The sequence below is a fragment of the Thermobia domestica genome, chromosome 11 (genome assembly GCF_964235325.1).
Source record: "Thermobia domestica chromosome 11, izTheDome1.hap1.1, whole genome shotgun sequence".
Lineage (NCBI taxonomy): Eukaryota > Metazoa > Arthropoda > Insecta > Zygentoma > Lepismatidae > Thermobia > Thermobia domestica.
Window position 1 is genome coordinate 140,781,501 of NC_137464.1, and position 18,000 is coordinate 140,799,500.

An 18,000-nucleotide genomic window follows, 5' to 3' on the forward strand; every position below is an offset into this window, starting at 1 on the left:
TTCTTTCTGAATATTTTTCCGTCATTACCACCATAACACCTACAGTTTGAAATACATTTCTTTCTTCAATCTATAAGTTACAATACTAGAATTTATTTCCACAAATTTATGTGATGATTGAAGTTTCCGTGTGTTCTAAACCGGTTCCAACATACACAGACTTCTACCATCCCATCAATTTGTTAAAATGAAATCCAGATATTTTAACTCACAAGAGTTGGAAAACTGTTCAGTATGCATTTCCTTCAGTTCTGAAGAAAGAAATGTATTTCAAACTGTAGGTGTTATGGTGGTAATGACGAAAAAATATTCAGAAAGAATATAAAATATTCTATGTGAAAACCAGAATTCGTTAGAAAGTATTTTAAGTACGTTATGAAACTACATACAATAACATCAAAAACATATCAATTGCTATTTGAAAAATGAATCGTAAATATTTTCTTTCTTAGCACAAATTCATATCTGAAACTAGTTTAATATTTTCTAAACATTTTCTACTGTTACAAAACACCAAGGAAACTAATTTGAAAATGTTTTTGATATGTCTACCTTATATTCTCTAAATATTTTGTGTCTTGTACAGAAAATATTCTCTAAATATTTTGTCATGTACAGAAAATGTTTTCTAAATATTTTGTCATGTACAGAAAATATTCTCTAAATATTTTCTGTCATGCACAGAAAATGTTCTCTAAATATTTTCTGTGATGTACAGAAAATATTCACTAAATATTTTTTGTCATGTATAGAAAATATTTTTTGGTATGAGTGGAAAATATTTTAAAATTATTCTTTTACAGAACATTAATTTTTGTTAAAAATGGATTAGAAATCTTCAGAAAACATTTCAACTAAGTACCCAATACATTGTAAAAATATTTAGAAAAAAATTTCTTTATTTTAGACAAATGATTTTCAGTTATTGGCAAATGATTTTAAAATATTCCATGCGAAACATTTTAAAAACCATTCCGTTAACATTGTATAAAACGTTTCAAATACATTTTCAGTAATGTGTGGAAATGGTACAGAAAACATCCTTTGGAAAACTTTTCTAACGGCGTATAAAATATTTCTACAACGTTTTAAAGTATATTGCGAAAATATTTTCAGTATTATTTGGGAAATGTTTTCAACAACATATGGAGTATATTTCCTTAAGGGAAGTAGGATACATTTTCTGAAGGAAAATGATGGTACGTTTTAGAAACGTTTTGAAAATATTTCATTGCTGTGTGCGTCAACTATCTAAAAGATAAGATTTTGTATCCCAAGAAAACGCCCATTTAAATAGCATGAGAATTTCTTCATCCCCTTTTAGACCTCTAAAAAATTAAAAACATTCAATTTTTCTGTCGGTTGGTCCTGGAAGACTACAATCATGCCAAATTTCATCATTCTAATCCTGCTGGAAGTACCCAAACGTTTTGGGGTGTAGAAGAGGCCGCATATAAATAACATGGGAAAGATTTTTTCAGTTCCCCATAAAACCACTCTAAGCTTGGAACTTTTTATTTCTGATGTTTCACTTAGGTAACGCTAACGAAAACGTACAAGCATACCGAATTTCAAATTTTTATTCAAATTCTAAGTACCTAAAATATGCGATTATATGTCAAAAAAAGGCCCATTTAAATAACATGGGGGAAATTCTTAAAAATTAGACCCCTTAAAAATTAAAAAAATATTCACTTTTGGCAATTTTCCTGTGGGTTTGTCCCGAAAAGCTACAATCATTTCAAATTTAGTCATTGTAGCCCTATATAAAGTGCTCAATAATTTGGGGGTGTAAAAGATGCCCCATATAAATAACATGGGAAAGATTTTTGAGTTCCATATAAAACCACTCTAAATTTGGAATTTTTAATTTTTACTGATTTACTTGGATAGTGCTAACGAAAATGTACAAGCATACCGAACTTCAAGTTTTTATTCCAATTCTAAGTACCTAACACATGAGATTATAGGTCCAAAAAAGGCCCATTTATATAACATGCGGAAATTCTTCATCCCCTCTTTAGACCCCCCTAAAAATTAAAAATATTCACTTTTGGCAATTTTCCTGTCGGTTAGTTCCGGAAAGTTACAATCATGTCAAATTTAATCATTGTAGCCTTACAGGAAGTGCTCAATAATTTATGTCAGCTCATGTAGTTTTATATATAGTTAAGATTAAATATACTTAAAGGTTGGAAAAAGGTAGATTTGAAACAGTGAAAAAAATGCAATTGGAAAATAAAAAGTGAGGGAAAGAAATAAAATATGATAACGTACCTGGCCATTTGTATCACCAAATTGTAATCAACTTCTGTATTTATAATTCCAGGTTTCATAGGCTCCAAAATACGGAAGACACGTTTGCAAGATTGAAGTAGAAAATTCGCACACGACACTGGCTCCGAATGCAATTCTAAGATGGACAGACAAAGTGACACACTTGGTGCATGTTCAAAATTAAATTCTTCCCTTATTGTGGAGTTGTGAGCTTCATCAGAGGAAAATTTCCATACTAAATGCAAATCTTGCGACTCCAATAATGGGCTCATACTTTCTTGGGATTCTCCTTGATCGCTGTGACCAAGAGGACAAACCTGTATTTGTTGCTGTGTTTGCTCGTAACAATCAATGCACACTCTCACGGCAACATTTCCATATCCAATTACCTGGAAAAAAATTAACACATTAATATGTAACACTCCTAAAACTGTGAACAAATTGCGCGTAGAAAAGCACTAAATTGTAAAATACTATTACTAACATAACGAGAAAAATGAAATCGATAATACAATAATTATTTGGGGTAACAAGATTGAAGTACAATGCTCGCCGTGAAGTTTCGTTAACATAAGAAAGAAAAAATATATACAATATTAATTATTAGGATTTAAAACTTGTTACATATCTGAAATATATGTACTTAAATTATTATTGAGTTCTCAATGTACTTCTTCATTCAATAAATAGAATTGAGAATATGACTTGACTAGAAGAGGTGGTATTGACGAGGAAACTCAAGTACTTGGGATCAATACTGCAGGATAAGAATACGTAAACAGTAGAATTAACAACAGTTGGACAAAATCGAGAGAAGCGGCAGGAGTATTGTGTGAATGTAGGGTACCAATACGCTATAAAGAAAAGGTATACAAACCAGTATTGAGATCTCTCATATTATACGGAGCGGAATGTTGGAGAGGGAAAAGAAATGAACAGAAGTTAAATATTGCGGAGATCAAGGTGCTGCAGTGGATGTGTGCAATGACACGGAAGGACAGAATTAAGAATGAAGTGACCCGGAGAACAGTAAATGCGATACCAGTAGTAGAAAAGCTGCAAGAACCTAGATTGAGATAGTTTTCGTATGTAACAAGCCGTTCAGAATATGTAGTGGGCAGGCCTCGTAGAGGGGGCTAGGGGGCCTTGCCCCCTAAATTTTTCGTGTCCCCTCCAGATCCCTACCCAAAATGCTATCTATATATATAAAAGAGAACGTACAAATCCTTTGTTAGCTCATCACGCTAATACGGCTGAACCAATTTCTTTCATTTTTGGGGGGTTATTAAGATTTGGACCCTAGATGGTTTTTATCATATCACTTTAATTTTCAATTACCAGTGTCTTGAGATAATTGACCATTCAAGTGTCCATAACGTACAAATCCTTTGTTAGCTCATCATAGCTAAATCTAACCGTATTTATATGCAACCCACATGACCGTGTCACTCGGCGGGTTAACATAAATGACAGGCGATATAATGTTAACATTTACTCCAATCTTCTATGGTTTTTATCATATCACTTGAAAGCGAAAAAGTAAAAATTATCTAAGTAACAAAGTTTATTGCGTTCCGGGGTGACCCCAGCGAAGCGGGGTGAACGCTGCTAGTTATTAATACAAAAAGAACACAATTTAGATATTTGTAAGAGAATTTTTAATGACTTGGGTCCCTTAGCTTATTCATGGCAACCTCAAACCTCTGTGGCTGGCTTTGGGCCTGGTAGTGGGGGAGATTATGTGAAGAACGATATAGTATAGTGTAATGTCGCAGTGGATATGATACGACATAGAAACTGGTGGGAGACAATGATCCGAAAAACCTAGCCCAGGTAACTAGGAAAATGACGTAGAAAATGAAGAAAAATGTTTACATTCACAACTGCATATTGGCAAATGCTGACGCAAACAATAAAAGCTTACGACTAATTTCAATAGGAGAAATCCAAAGTTATAAACACCGTACTATTATATTGTACGCCTATGTCTCATGTGACCTGAACGTTGAAATCGTTGGTAAACTCTAATCCAGCAATCCAGTCATACAATGTGTCTCACCTATAAATATACATTATGTTTTCATGTCCAAATATCACTGCTACGTAAACCTACAGGTAGAACATGTTCACAGGTCACCACCACCACCACATGAGATATGTCTCGTCTTTAATATGTTACATCTATATAATTACCGGTATATCCAGTTGTCAAAGCGAGACGGTATGTGGTGGAATACCATTCTGCCTCTGGTTTTTCAGTGATGAAGGCATACCACCTCTAGTTTTTCAATGACCAAGACATACTGTCACGGGAGAGTCGGTGCTAAATACCTTTATTAATTCCATTTTTATACTGGGTGCGGCACGTAAAACCGGCCCGTAAAGTGAACACATAAAATGAAATGTAATGTATTGAATATGATTAACTACAACACATAAATGAAATGTAATGTATTGAATATGACTACTCACCTTCACAGCAGGTGGTGAAAGTGTCCTCCGCCCACTTCAACACACATGTGAGCACGATTGAGGAGATTCATATATACCCTTGTCAGTTCTTGTGTTGTAATGCTATTGGTGACATCCTGGATCCTGGTCTTGAGTTCTTCAATTGTGTGTGGATTTGTTTCGTATACTCTTCCCTTTAACAGTCCCCATAAGTAAAAGTCACACGTGGACAAGTCTGGTGACCGAGGAGGCCACAAGCCTTTGCTGATTGTTCTCTCTGGTGTAAACATCTCATGCACAAGGGACAATGATGCAGCTGATGTGTGGCATGTTGCACCGTCCTGCTGAAAGTAACATAACTGACGCTCCTCTTCGGTCACGTGTGTATAAAACTCCTCCAGGATTCCCATATACACGTCACTGTTCACTGTCGTCTCAAAGAATATGGGCCCAATAACGCGTGTGGCGGAAATGGCACACCAAACACCAATCTTCTTATCATGCAAGGGTTCCTGGTGGATTGCGTGTGGATTTTCTGTCGACCAATACCGGTTGTTTTGGAAATTTACGTACCCAGACAGGTGGAACCACGCCTCGTCACTCATGATGAGCATTAGTGGATCCAAGAAACCACTGGCAACATTGCTCAACAGCCATGAACAGAAATGCACCCTCTTCTGCAGGTCAGGCTCCTTCAGTTCTTCCACAACACTTATCCGGTACGGTTTTAACTTCAGTCCCCTTAAAACACGTCTACAACTTCTCTTACTCGCATGAACCTGTTGACTCAATCTCCTGATTGACTTTCGAGGACTTCTTGTCATTATCTCCTCCACCTGCATCTTTAATTCAGGTGTGCAAACAGATGGTCGTCTGTTCCTGGGAGCATTTTGAACCGATCCTGTACGCCGCCATTTTTCAATCAATTCCTGAATGGTGCTTTTTGCTGGCACAGAACGTCCTGGAAATTTCTCCCGAAACAAATTCTTTGTTTTCACAAAAGATCCAGTGAGAATGAACCCTTCAACAATGGCAACACGCTCGGGTATCGAATACGGCATTATCACACACTGACACTCACCCGGCTTAACACAACGAGGCCTTTTTTTCAACTGGTTTCGACAAGTTTCACTGGCTGCGGCTGCACGTGATTGCTGCAGGTCACGTAAGTCGACCCGACCTCGACACGCCATCTCTTGGTAGGAGGGTAGATTATTTAAGTGTTGCCAAAAACACAATATACTAGAATATTACGACGGGCCGGTTTTACGTGCCGCACCCTGTACATAGTAATTGACCAATAGCTTTCCACGTAAAAAGATTTCATTTCTTATGTAAAAATAATTTCTAAGTTGACAACATCGACATTTTTGTTATCTTTTTCCTACGTTTTACCTAAAGTGAGATGTCTTCAAAGAAGTTTATCTAGTTTCCTTTTTTTTAATGTTCAAAGAATGTAGAAACATGCTTGTTTATTAATATCTTCTTTTATATAACAATTTATTTGCGAATCTGCACTCGTCCAATATACATTTGCGAGATTTTGAATTTGGTAATGAAATAAATACAACATTGAATAGTAAAAATATTACAATAAAAGGAAGAAAATTATTACAATTTATAAATATGATCATTACTTTGTCCAGTTAATGTTATTCACAGAAATAGAGCAGTCGTTCAGACTGTGTTTAATTCAATATAATTCTCCAGTTTACCTAGTTTAATTTTGATGTGCCATAATAAATTGTTTCTTTCTTATGTATGTGTGTGTCTTCTTGTGTTAATTCATATAAATGACGTGTTTTGACCATGGGCGGATTTAGGGTTTGTCTGCTGTGGGGTGGATCTTCGTGAAGTTTGGAATAGCCCTCAACCGAGTGAGGGATCCGAGAGATTTCCCGCAGGAAATTATTAATCTAAAAACTCGGTTTTTGCATATTTTCGTGTATAATTCTCCATAATACAACATAGAGGAATATTTTTATTATTTTGTCAGAAAGTTGTTGCCGAGGGATCAAAGTCTCTCCACGTCCCCCTTCCCGTAACTAAAGTTCTCCAGTGGTTTTCAGTCATTATGTAAAGAGAAATACAATCTTTTACGCAACATACCCTCACTGTATTTCAGCATTTAGATAGGTGGTATGTCGAGTCAAAATCGTAATAAAACTTCCGCCTCTGCTTTTTTTTCCCACTTCGAACACTGAGTATATCTGTATCTGCATCTATATATCTAACTATCTATGGCAGATCCAAGATGGCGGACAAAATGTAAAATACTGCTATGGAACTGAAAGTAGGTAGATAGAGGTTTTCGTGGTATACGAATTCAATGTTAAACGTACAAAATGCTATATGACGGATCGAATGTCGCGGACGCAAAATTCAAAAAAGATATGTACAGAACGGGCATGTGTTATTCTTACACATGTAGTAGAAAAATACCTATAGTGCATAAGGAGGCAAGTAGATGATGTTTTACAATAAACAGGGAACGTGTTTTGCTATACAATCATGCCAACATTGAGGCACAGAATGCAGGGCAGGTTTTGTAGTGCACATGGAAGTTTTAAGATATGAACAGATTGAAATCATTGGCAACAATTATTTTACTACCAACTCCGTCCCCTGCCGCCGAAGAGATACGCAGGGATCGGCATGCGTTATATATCGTTGAAAAGCTGCATTCATTACTCTTCACATCTGTACTATCTCGATTGAATGGCCTCTGTAGAGTATGTTGCAATTATTTTCATATACCATCTGAAAATTCGAACAATGACAGTAAAAAGTAAGCGTTTAAATTATCGTGATGCTTCCATAGCTATCTTTTCGGTTTCACATTATGTCGTATACACTTGTGAGCAATATGTATGATAAATGTACATTCTCCGTAGTAGGGATGGTACTGATGCCGAGAGTAATTTCGATCTTATGTGCTTTTCCAAATCGAGAGGAGATTGAGACGGAGCAGAGGTTCTTCTCGATACTCGTACGTCTTTCTGTACTTTTGCACCTTTTGTCCACCATATTAGATGCGTCATATTGCATTTTGCTCTTTTAACATTGAATTCGTATACCGCGACCACGAAAACATCTACCTGCCTGCTTTCAGTTCCAGCAGTGTTTTACGTTTTGTCCGCCATATTGAATTATACACTTTTAGCATCCCATTCATACACAACGACGTCGAATAACTCCATATACCTGATTTCAGATTTATAGCATGTTTCTTGTAATTTGTGTCCGCATGTTGGATCCGCCCTTTTGATTTCTGAACATTTGGTGTCAGATTCGTATTCAGCTACCTTTCAAAACTACATATACACCACGTCTCAAAACAATTACGTTATAGCTTATTTTATCCACGTTTTGTGGTGTTTCGGAGCGAGCCTTGTTCTGATCTTTAAATGGTCCCCACGCCCTCTACAGGCCCCACTCAAGCGAGATATTTCACATGTGAAGTATACTAGGTGTGACCTTTCCAACGATATATAACACATGCAGATCCCCGCGTACCGCTTTATGTACCTCCTTAGTAAGAAATTATGACCATTTACTGGATGGAGATATAAATCATTACGACCTTTAGTGCCATTACTCCATCAATTCGAAATGATCTGATTGATGCTGTAATAAATATGAAACAAAATTTCTATAAGAGAGAAAGTTGGCAGTGCTCCACACGTAGCTATCATTCTTGATAAGTGTTGAGATATTATAAGCAAATCACATCTTTCAACTGTACTCCGCTACATAAATAAGTCAGGACACATCAAGGAGAGATTTTCATGTTTCACAGACGTTAGTTCCGATAGGTCTCCTAAAGTATTGTACACCCAGCCACAAAAGTATCTCCCCCCTAACAGCTCTAATCCATTACTTGGGGTCCAGGTAATTTGCAGTTGTGAGAAAGCCTAGACACATGCAACCCAACTTACACGTAACTTTTCTCGGCACTGACAGCAGTTGGTAGTCCTGATCCAGGTGTTCATCCTGGTAAAATTGTAAAGTAGGTGACAAACGAAACAGTTCTCCATTCTAAGATGAATCTCTATGGTTCGGATCGTGTTTTCCAAAGAACACCATAGATTTATCTTAATATTGTGGTGTATGTAATGTATTATTTCTTTATATAGTTTATGTTTAGAGAAATAAAAATACTGACCACGCATGAATCAGAAAATGCTTGAAAGTAGCTGAAAATATAAAATGTAGAACAACTGCTGGAAATAAGTTAGTAAATTATTGCCTTCATTGAGAGACCTCCAATTATCATTCCAACATCTTTTTCTTTCTGGAGGAGAGAAGATCTTTCTTGTCACACTGAGTATGTATTGAAATTGTAACATTTGAAGAAGTTTCAACCTGGCCGGGATTCAAACCCGGGCCCGCCAAACAGAAGTTCAATACGCTAACCACCTACCTACCACGTCACTTAACCTTCTATCTAAACTTTTAGCTAGTTGAAGTCGTTGCATGTAAGACTATACAAATACTATAATAAGAAGGCGTTCCTTATGAGTGTTACAATGACTTACTCGAGATTTCCTTCTTTAACTCAAAAGCAAGTTATACAGACCTTCGTCAATGAGGAAAATATCACGAAACGCTCTTCAAGTTGAGGCTACCTCATCATTTTTATTTACTCCCGATTTGCATTACTACTATTCTTCCTCATCGTAACTTCTAATTTCCAAAGAAGAGCCGGCAGCATTTACGCCGATCCCAAGCGTTTCAGTATTCGCGCGCTACCCCGGCCAGCTGTTTGAAGTTGGTCATGTAAAATGTACAGAAACATTTGAGCAAGTAAACAGAACCTAACAGACCCCTTCGGGGCTTCTAACCCGTTCCTACTACTGCTATTATTATTATTACTTTCACTATGGATCTGTATTGTAAAACTGCAAGCTTATTTTAATGAAAAAAGTGTTATGAAAATTTTAAAAATCCCTGGGCAAGGTTTGAACCCACGTCAAAAACTATTTTCATTACTAGAACGTTGCCCTAGAATACTCGGCCACGAGGACCGACAGCAGTTGGCCTTAATTTCCGCTATATGTAGGTCATGACTCTTTAATGTCCTATCTGTATCGGCCAACGAGATCAGAGGGTATATGAAATTCTTCGATTCTCCCGCACACCAAAATCTGCCGGGTCGTTAGTTAAGCCTCTGAGCCCATCCTATACATGACAAATTAATTAAGGGGACAATATTAAAAAATCTGACAATTTTATACGAATATATATTATTTCTAGTGCCCCTAAGTGTAGAATTTTTTATTACTGAAATGGGCTCACGACTCATTGTTTTATTTACTTTAGTGTGCTGTTCTGTTTATGTATTGTAGTGATACTGTTTGGTGCTTCACTTATAATTTCATTTTTTATCGTATATGGAGTAAGACAATTTTCTCTTAAATTGCGAATCCCACAAACGGCGGGGAGCTCCCCTAGGGGAGCAGTGGCCCCTGCCCCCACAAGTTACGGCCATGTGTCGTGGCAATCATTTCTTCTTAATTGGAAGGTGTTGTTTACGTAATTGATTTTGTAATTCTGTTATTCCTTTACTATTATTATTCATATTGCAAGGTCGAACCTTGACTACATATTTTATATTTTATGAATTTTGTGATTGAATTTCAAGTCTTTTGGTTCCATAATCAACACAATTCACTTTAGGGGGTTTGGAAAAGGGAAATATTATCCTGTTGCTTTTCATTTGTTTACTTGCACGCTACACCAAGCCTGGATACTACATTTCACCTTTCTATATCTACGAGAAGTACCCTAAAGGTTGTGATGATCATAAGAGAATAAGTTAATAAGTAATAAGATCAATGAACTTTGCGTATTTACAACATTCAAAGTAGCAGGTTGTCAGAAAAGTCATGACGTATTTCGGTAAAATATGACAAATGATGGTTTGTGGATATAACAAAGCTATTCGGATCATGGAATAGTTTGTCATGAATAGCTAAAATGTTGAGCGTTTTGTGTAGTAATATTGCTCTTTGTTTGGTTTGGTTTTACAGATTTGATCATAGATGGCGTGGCTCAATGGAAACTTGACCCACCACTCACCGCGACCCACTCTGAACTATGATCTACCACCCACCCTGGCCCACTCTGACTCACTACTGACCATGATCCACTGCGACCCACCACCCACCATCAACCACAGATCCACCAAAAGACATCGTCATCAGCTCTGACACATGATCCACATCCTCTTTTCTACCGACTAATGAGTTTACATTGTAATAAAACCAGGTTGTCAAATTCTAACTAATCGGAGTTTGAATTTCTACGGTCAATCCCTCAAGCACTTCTCTCTTACAATAAGTATGGATATGACCTTTACGATATAAAATGGTAAAGTGTTTGTCATGGGCAAAATTACGATGAATTTCAATTAAATTATCATGGTCTATTTTCTTGTTGAATTATCGATACTTTTCAGTGGGAAAATGGATGAAATTCGGAAGTCCCAAATCAAGGTACGGAGACCAACATACAGAAGCTTACATTACAAATTTTACGTCTATATTTCTCACAACTTTCTAGGTTGATTGCCTTGCGCTCTAAGCGCTCCATATGATAAACAAGCTTCAGGAATTATTATAAAGCGCGTGGTAAGCATATACGGATATATGATGCGAAGCACTGTATTTTTTGAGTTGAGTTCATTTTGAGTTTAACGTTCCTTTCACCAGCGAGGCTATATAACACATGGACCTACTTCATGCCGTATACGTCACCAACACCTAGTGGTCCAGATGCGGGTAAACGTCGATCGTCAATATAGAGACGAATTGAAGGATTGCCGCTAGTGTCCCACTGCCGGCAGGGTTTCGTCGAGTCGAAACAGGTATCTCGCCTAGGGGTGTTGAAGTTATCACCGCATAGCAGCGAGGACTTCGTTTTGGTCCGCGCTCCTTCGATTCGTCGCGGAGAATTGCGAAGGGATCAACACGAAGTATCGCCAGTCATGTGCATGCGGTTATTATTATATATTATTTTTTCCTGACGAATTGTCACTAAAGTGAGCTCCGGGGGTCAAGAATAACCTCTGCCTCAACATCATGAAGTGAAAAATCTTAAGTGCGATAATTGTATAAATTTAGATGGCAACTGTCGTAGATCATTAGAAAGTGAGTATAGGAGAACTATGGAATAAGGTAAATAGACACGCATCACTTTGTTATAAAATTATATGGCGAACGTATTTTATCTTATCCCAAACAGTTGTCGTTTCATATATACGGTTAAAAAAGCATTCTAATTGACCAAATTAAAAAGATCTCAACAATTTATCCCTTTACAAGCGACGTCTCCATCACCTCCGTGACGAAGTCGGAAGAACACCCGCCCAGTAATCATAAGGTTGGTGGTTCGAGCCCCCTCCGGGGTACCTTTTGGTACTTTTCTTGTGTTTTTAGACTCACCTTAATGTAAACAAATCACACATATAAGCGATTTAACATATTTTGGGGGAGTAATTTAGTGGTTCATTGGCTTTTTGTCGCGTGAGAAGGTGCTATCTACAATGCAATGAGCAGAGTGGGTTACAAATGAATATAAGTATCTGTCCAATGCCGTGCCGTGAGTAATCAGGGCCCGAGACGAGAGCATACGGCAGCGCCTCCGTACATATGAGTTGTCAATTTAAAGTTGACTTCTCTGACTATTCTTTCTGGACAATACTTTACTATTTTATCATGACTGAAATTAGAAAGTTTCAGCATTATTACACTGGAATCGTAAAAGCGTATAATTACTGATTTCACTGCAGCTAAATTTTTCCCTTCTCGCAGAACAGTGATGTTTTAAATTAGTGTGTAAAGCTTTGGTTTCACAATGTTGGAGACGCTAATTCGATTTGGGCTGTGCCAATTCAGAAATTTTTATGATCTACGAAACTGATACTTCCCATGTATAGTAATATGAAAAATATTCAATTTCTCTGGGTCTAAGAGTTGAGACAACTTCCTTTACAGGTGAAATACAAACAACACAAAATTATGTCATCCGTATCAATCTTCGTAACTGTGTGGGAAGTAACGTGACTTGACAAGAATTGATGAACACATAACGGTTAAACACGTCGTTACTGCTGTAGTACGGGCCAAAAATGAGTTACAAGGAATTGTTCCTAGCTGTGCACAAATTGAAAACAGTGATCGAACTTACAATAGGGATCGTTAGTCACGAGAATGATCCTATTTAAGATGTCACCTCACCTTTCTACTTAGAGGAAGGGGGAAAATGCATTAATGTTATCAGCTAACAAATCTTTATATTGCATTTCTTGTTGTCATAAAATGATAATTCTATCTGTAAATCCATAAACAAGGATAGTCTCGGTAGGGCATTCCTTCTCCCTACAAAGAATCAATAACTACTGTCGATTCACGTAAGCAGAGGAAACACTCAACTTCTTAGCTTTGATTTTCATCGGAAAACAAATGCTATGTGAAATGAGGCAAGATGTACACTTCAAATTTTATAATCGCGTGATTACGAACTTTACAAAAAAGACCAGGAGATTACTCTGATCAAATAATTACAAGTAATCACACGAAAGAGGAAATACTTCACAGTTTACGGTAAGTTATTAACTATTTTATTCTGTCTAATACTAAATACAAAATATACCATTTTGTCTTTAAGATGCGGTTAAGCATCTTTAGTATATGAGACGTACACCCATCTTAACCTGGGATTTGAATCTGAATTCCCATCGGGAGTCGAATTCTAATTTCCCTCGCCAAAAAGGTGCATTCATGTCGAGAGTTCAGTATGGGACATGAGAAAGACAAAAATTATTACAACAAAAATAATTATAGTATTTTCTACAAATACAACTTCGTTAGCCACCGAGACTCGAGCTCGCGACTTTTGTCTTCCAATCCCACGCCAGTCTCAGACTGCTCGACTAGACACATTGCAATTTTTTAGAATTGGGAAAGCAGCGCATAATTTTAACCCACGAAATTATAACGCATGAAGATGTAGAGGATATTTGTTTTCATCAGTTTTCACTTAACGCTCCAAAATTTAGAAACACTTGCATTTTAACATTGTGAGCAGATTCTCCAGGTAGCTGAATAATCCGGCGTGCCCTACAAGCTTGTTCAGACCTACAAGCGATTGGTGGTGACGTCAGAGAGCATTTTTTGATGGATTCTGGTCTAGAAGAATGTTCATGTTATACTACTCATAGCAACAATAAGACAAGAAATTATTATGTTATTACTTATTTTGTATATATATATAAAAGTATTTCATGCAATAACTATGAATAGTGTGCCACAATTCAGACCAACTTTAGCATTTCTTACCCATAATGCACTCATTTAAGGTGGGTACTTTTTTATTCTGGATTGGTCATGGAAATATTGACAAGCAACCACTGACTCTTTCTTACATAAATGCTAATACGTATAAAATTAGGATCAGATTAACATACGAAAGCAGAACTGACGAAATAGAAAACCGCTTCTAATAAAAGCTTTAAAAGGCAGTAATATAACTTATAAATTTAAATGGAATACGCGTTGCATATTTGAATTTAAAGATGACATGTAACATTTAATTTTAACTTACCTTCAATCTTTTAGAAGAGCAAGAACCACATATTACACGACCACAACGGCGGCAATGATGACGTCGATTAAACATTGAGAATGATATTGAGTGGCAGCACATGCAATCCGTTACCTGCGAAAAATAATAAGTCTAAATAGTTAGCAATCCTAAAGTCTTCATCTCATTCTAAGCATCTTGTTTTGTCTTTTGTACACGGTAAATAAATAATGTTTCTTTTAACATTTGATAAGATAACATACAGTGATAGATAGAGGGGTAACAAAGAAATGGAAACAACTCATGAAACGCGTGGCTGATACGATATGTTTATTATAGCAGAGTTTCCTTCTGATTTCGTCCAATTCCAAAACTTAATTAACATGTGTTAAGACTAAATTGTAAGCGGAACAGCGACACTGAATCATGACAGAGCCAACAGGGTTCAAACGCGGGCAAATTGTTGGACCTCATATATTGAGCCTATGTAATGAAGATAGCAGAAGTATTTGTTGAAATGCGAGACAGTGTCCAATATTACCGACCGCTTACTAGATTAGAAAAACTGCATCCGCAAAACAAAACTGCATCCACCAGCGGGACACAAACTTTGGCGCAAATCTGTCTTCAACATTGGGGGGTGGGGGATAGATAGATAGATAGATAGATAGATAGATAGATAGATAGATAGATAGATAGATAGATAGATAGATAGATAGATAGATAGATAGATAGATATAGATATATAGAGATATAGATATAGATATACATATGCGATGTTCAAAATATTTATGAAGTTCAAAAACAATGCTGTGAAGGATCAGGGGAGCAGAATTGTGTTCAATGGTGTGTTTAGGAGGCTTTTGGGCTCAGGCTCCCAACCCCCCCCCAAATAAATTTGTTAGTTTTTCGCATTCCACGTACAACAATAATCCTTCTTACGATTTGTAAGAATGTCATTGACTTTCCATTTTCTTATACCTTCAATTTTGTACATGTTCGATTTTATTTGTATGCAACCCAGGTCTGTTCCCGTAATTTATGCTCTACCAAATTCAATGTTTACAAAATCCTCGGTGCAACTTGTCAGCTCTGATATCTCCATTGCACCATTAATTAGTGCGTTATCTGAGCTTTCGACTGCACAGTAGGATTCTGAAACATGAATATTTCGATAAGGCATATACTAGTTCATAAATAAAATCTTGACCCGACCACAGTAGGTCCAATAGTTTTGGAGCTATGGACATTTAAACTTCATTTTTTCATGACTTAGGCAGCCTATAACTCCGAAAGGAAGCATTTGTGCACCCATGTTGGTCTATATTTTTAACTTATCTTGGTATCAGGAATCACCTCCCAAACGTTGTCGGTGTTATTTAAAACACACTATATATATATGTAGCGTATAAGGATTTTGTTTCGCGGGGGCTAAGGACTTTGATTTTTTTGCTTTGGGTTCCGACAAATTTTAGTGAAGTTGTGCATATAACAAATTTATTTCGGGGACGGGTGTCTTAAGCCCGATACGCATCCCCAAAATACCTCACTGTATTATATATATATATATATATATATATATATATATATATATATATATATATATATATATATATATATATATATATATATATATATTGATTGATTGATTGATTGCGCTCTCCCTGCTGGTCTAGTGGTTATACCCATTCATTTCCCTTTATAACGTTATTCCATCTGCAAAATGTTCTGGTGAAAACGATCACTCTGATCATTGCTTATAGCAGCAAATTTTTCAGAGAAATAACTAAAATGGAAATGCAGAAAGTGGATGATTTTTAAAATGCACATTTCACCCTTGCGCCTCGCAATTTTTTAAGAAGTTCTGTACCAGTATGTAAGTTTTCTTCTCTTATAAGTAAACCTGTCGATGTCGAAATCTAGTTTCTTGAACGAACTTCACAGACAAGTGTAAAATATCGTGAAACGAGCGTAAGCGTAATTTAAAGTTCTTTCGTCCATAAAGACGGCCGCAGTTGCCGAAAACGTGATTGATCAGAATAAGTCATAACAATTTGTTACAAGTTTGAAAATTTCATTTTATTTGTGAAACGGGTACATGGATAAAAAACAAAAAGACATAAGGACGCAGGAAGAAGTAGACATCCACTTGAGGGTATGCTTATCGTGGTCGCCATCTTGTATCTCGCACGACTTCTTTACATAGGAAGGAGAGTTATGTATATATCAAACTGGGCTAGAATTTTACGAGAAATACAATGGTGAAGTCTATATTTCCATAAGTTTATACAGTTGAACTACAATTATCCGAACTCCAACTATCCGAATCGCTTTCAGAATTTCAGGGTAAGAACTAAGACGGAAATGTACTACGATTCGCAAAATAATGATTCTTTCTACGCCCGCTATTGTCCTTCTTACCGTGATTTTTTTCTTGATTGCTCAGACGCACCTCTTCAGTTCGACACGTGAAGTTTGAACCGAAACGGGCTATCATCATTGCAATCTTCTCTTCCTTCCATATTACATCATTCATTTTCAAGTTCATTTGTTCCATTATTTAGTTCTATGAAATGTTAATATGCTGTATGTTAGAATGCACGATAACCCACCACCGAAACACGAAATTCGCCTGGCCCGACGCATCCGGAGTTCCGATCCGGTCAGTCCCGGGGATGTGTCGCGCCCACATTCACTCCCGCGCTTCCTTCCGGGCACGCGGAATACCAGCAATCCTGGAGGAGACCTCCGGTCCAAAAGGAACGACCCACAAACACGTTCACACATTCAATCTAATCCATTTACATATCTGTTAATTCCTTAGTGGTTTAGGTTTGCTAGATTAGTTTTTTCATGTTGTTTTTTCCTCTGTTCGAAAAATTCAGCCGTAATTCTATTTAGCACTTTAATAAAGTCTTTCTCTTCGATGATAATATCCTCTAATCTTCCTGTTCTTATGTTGTTTTTTTTCGTTTATTCGGTCTTGTAGTAGGGGACACCACATTACATAGTGTTCCGGAGTTCCAAACTCACCACAACCACAGTTCCCTTCTTCTTTTAGGCCAAACTTTTGAAAATATTGACAATAGAGCCCATCTCCTGTGAGGAAGTGGACAAGGCCTGCAGATGGTTCAAGCAGGTATATTTTTTTCTTTCACTTATGTTTAGGATTAATTTATGTGTTCTTCTTACCTTGTCTGAGTTATTCCAATCTTGTTGCCACTTTTCTAATATTACTTGTTCTATGTCTTGTATGCTATCTATTTCTTTGCCTCTTAGGTCCTCTACCCTACTTTTGTTTCCTTTTTTAAACCAATACATTGCCGCCCGTTGAATTATTAATAAATACATTGGTTTTAACCCTAACAATACAACTAGTTCATTGTGGGGAGTAGTACCGAATGTCCCGCTTAGTCTGATCATTATATTTCTTTGCGACCATTCTACTTTCTGGTTTAGTGTATTGTTTTCTAACGACCTGTGTGCCCAAACGCTGGCAGCATAATTCATAATTGCCCCATTGATCCAGTTGTATATTATTTTTAAGCAAATGTTCCCAACTCTTCTTTCTAGCAGCTAACAATTCCTTCGTATATTTGTTTTGCTAGCCTATAATTTTCTAGTCTTCTTTCTTTAAGTATAGGAATTATTGTAGATTGGTAGCTTTTCCGTTTTGCTTTTGCTATC

General features: G+C 36.8%; 1 protein-coding gene across 5 annotated transcripts in view; it reads right to left on the bottom strand.

Annotated features, from left to right (window-relative positions):
- The window catches only part of Sptz (zinc finger FYVE-type containing 26 spastizin), a gene marked incomplete in the record, with an annotated part of 1,794,825 nt that overhangs the window by 345,087 nt on the left and 1,431,738 nt on the right, over nucleotides 1-18,000 (bottom strand). For all 5 annotated transcript variants that reach the window (XM_081731160.1, XM_081731159.1, XM_081731161.1 and 2 more), the window contains 2 exon segments: nucleotides 2,278-2,666; nucleotides 14,335-14,448. In XM_081731160.1, coding sequence (XP_081587286.1) covers nucleotides 2,278-2,666; nucleotides 14,335-14,448 — 503 coding nt within the window.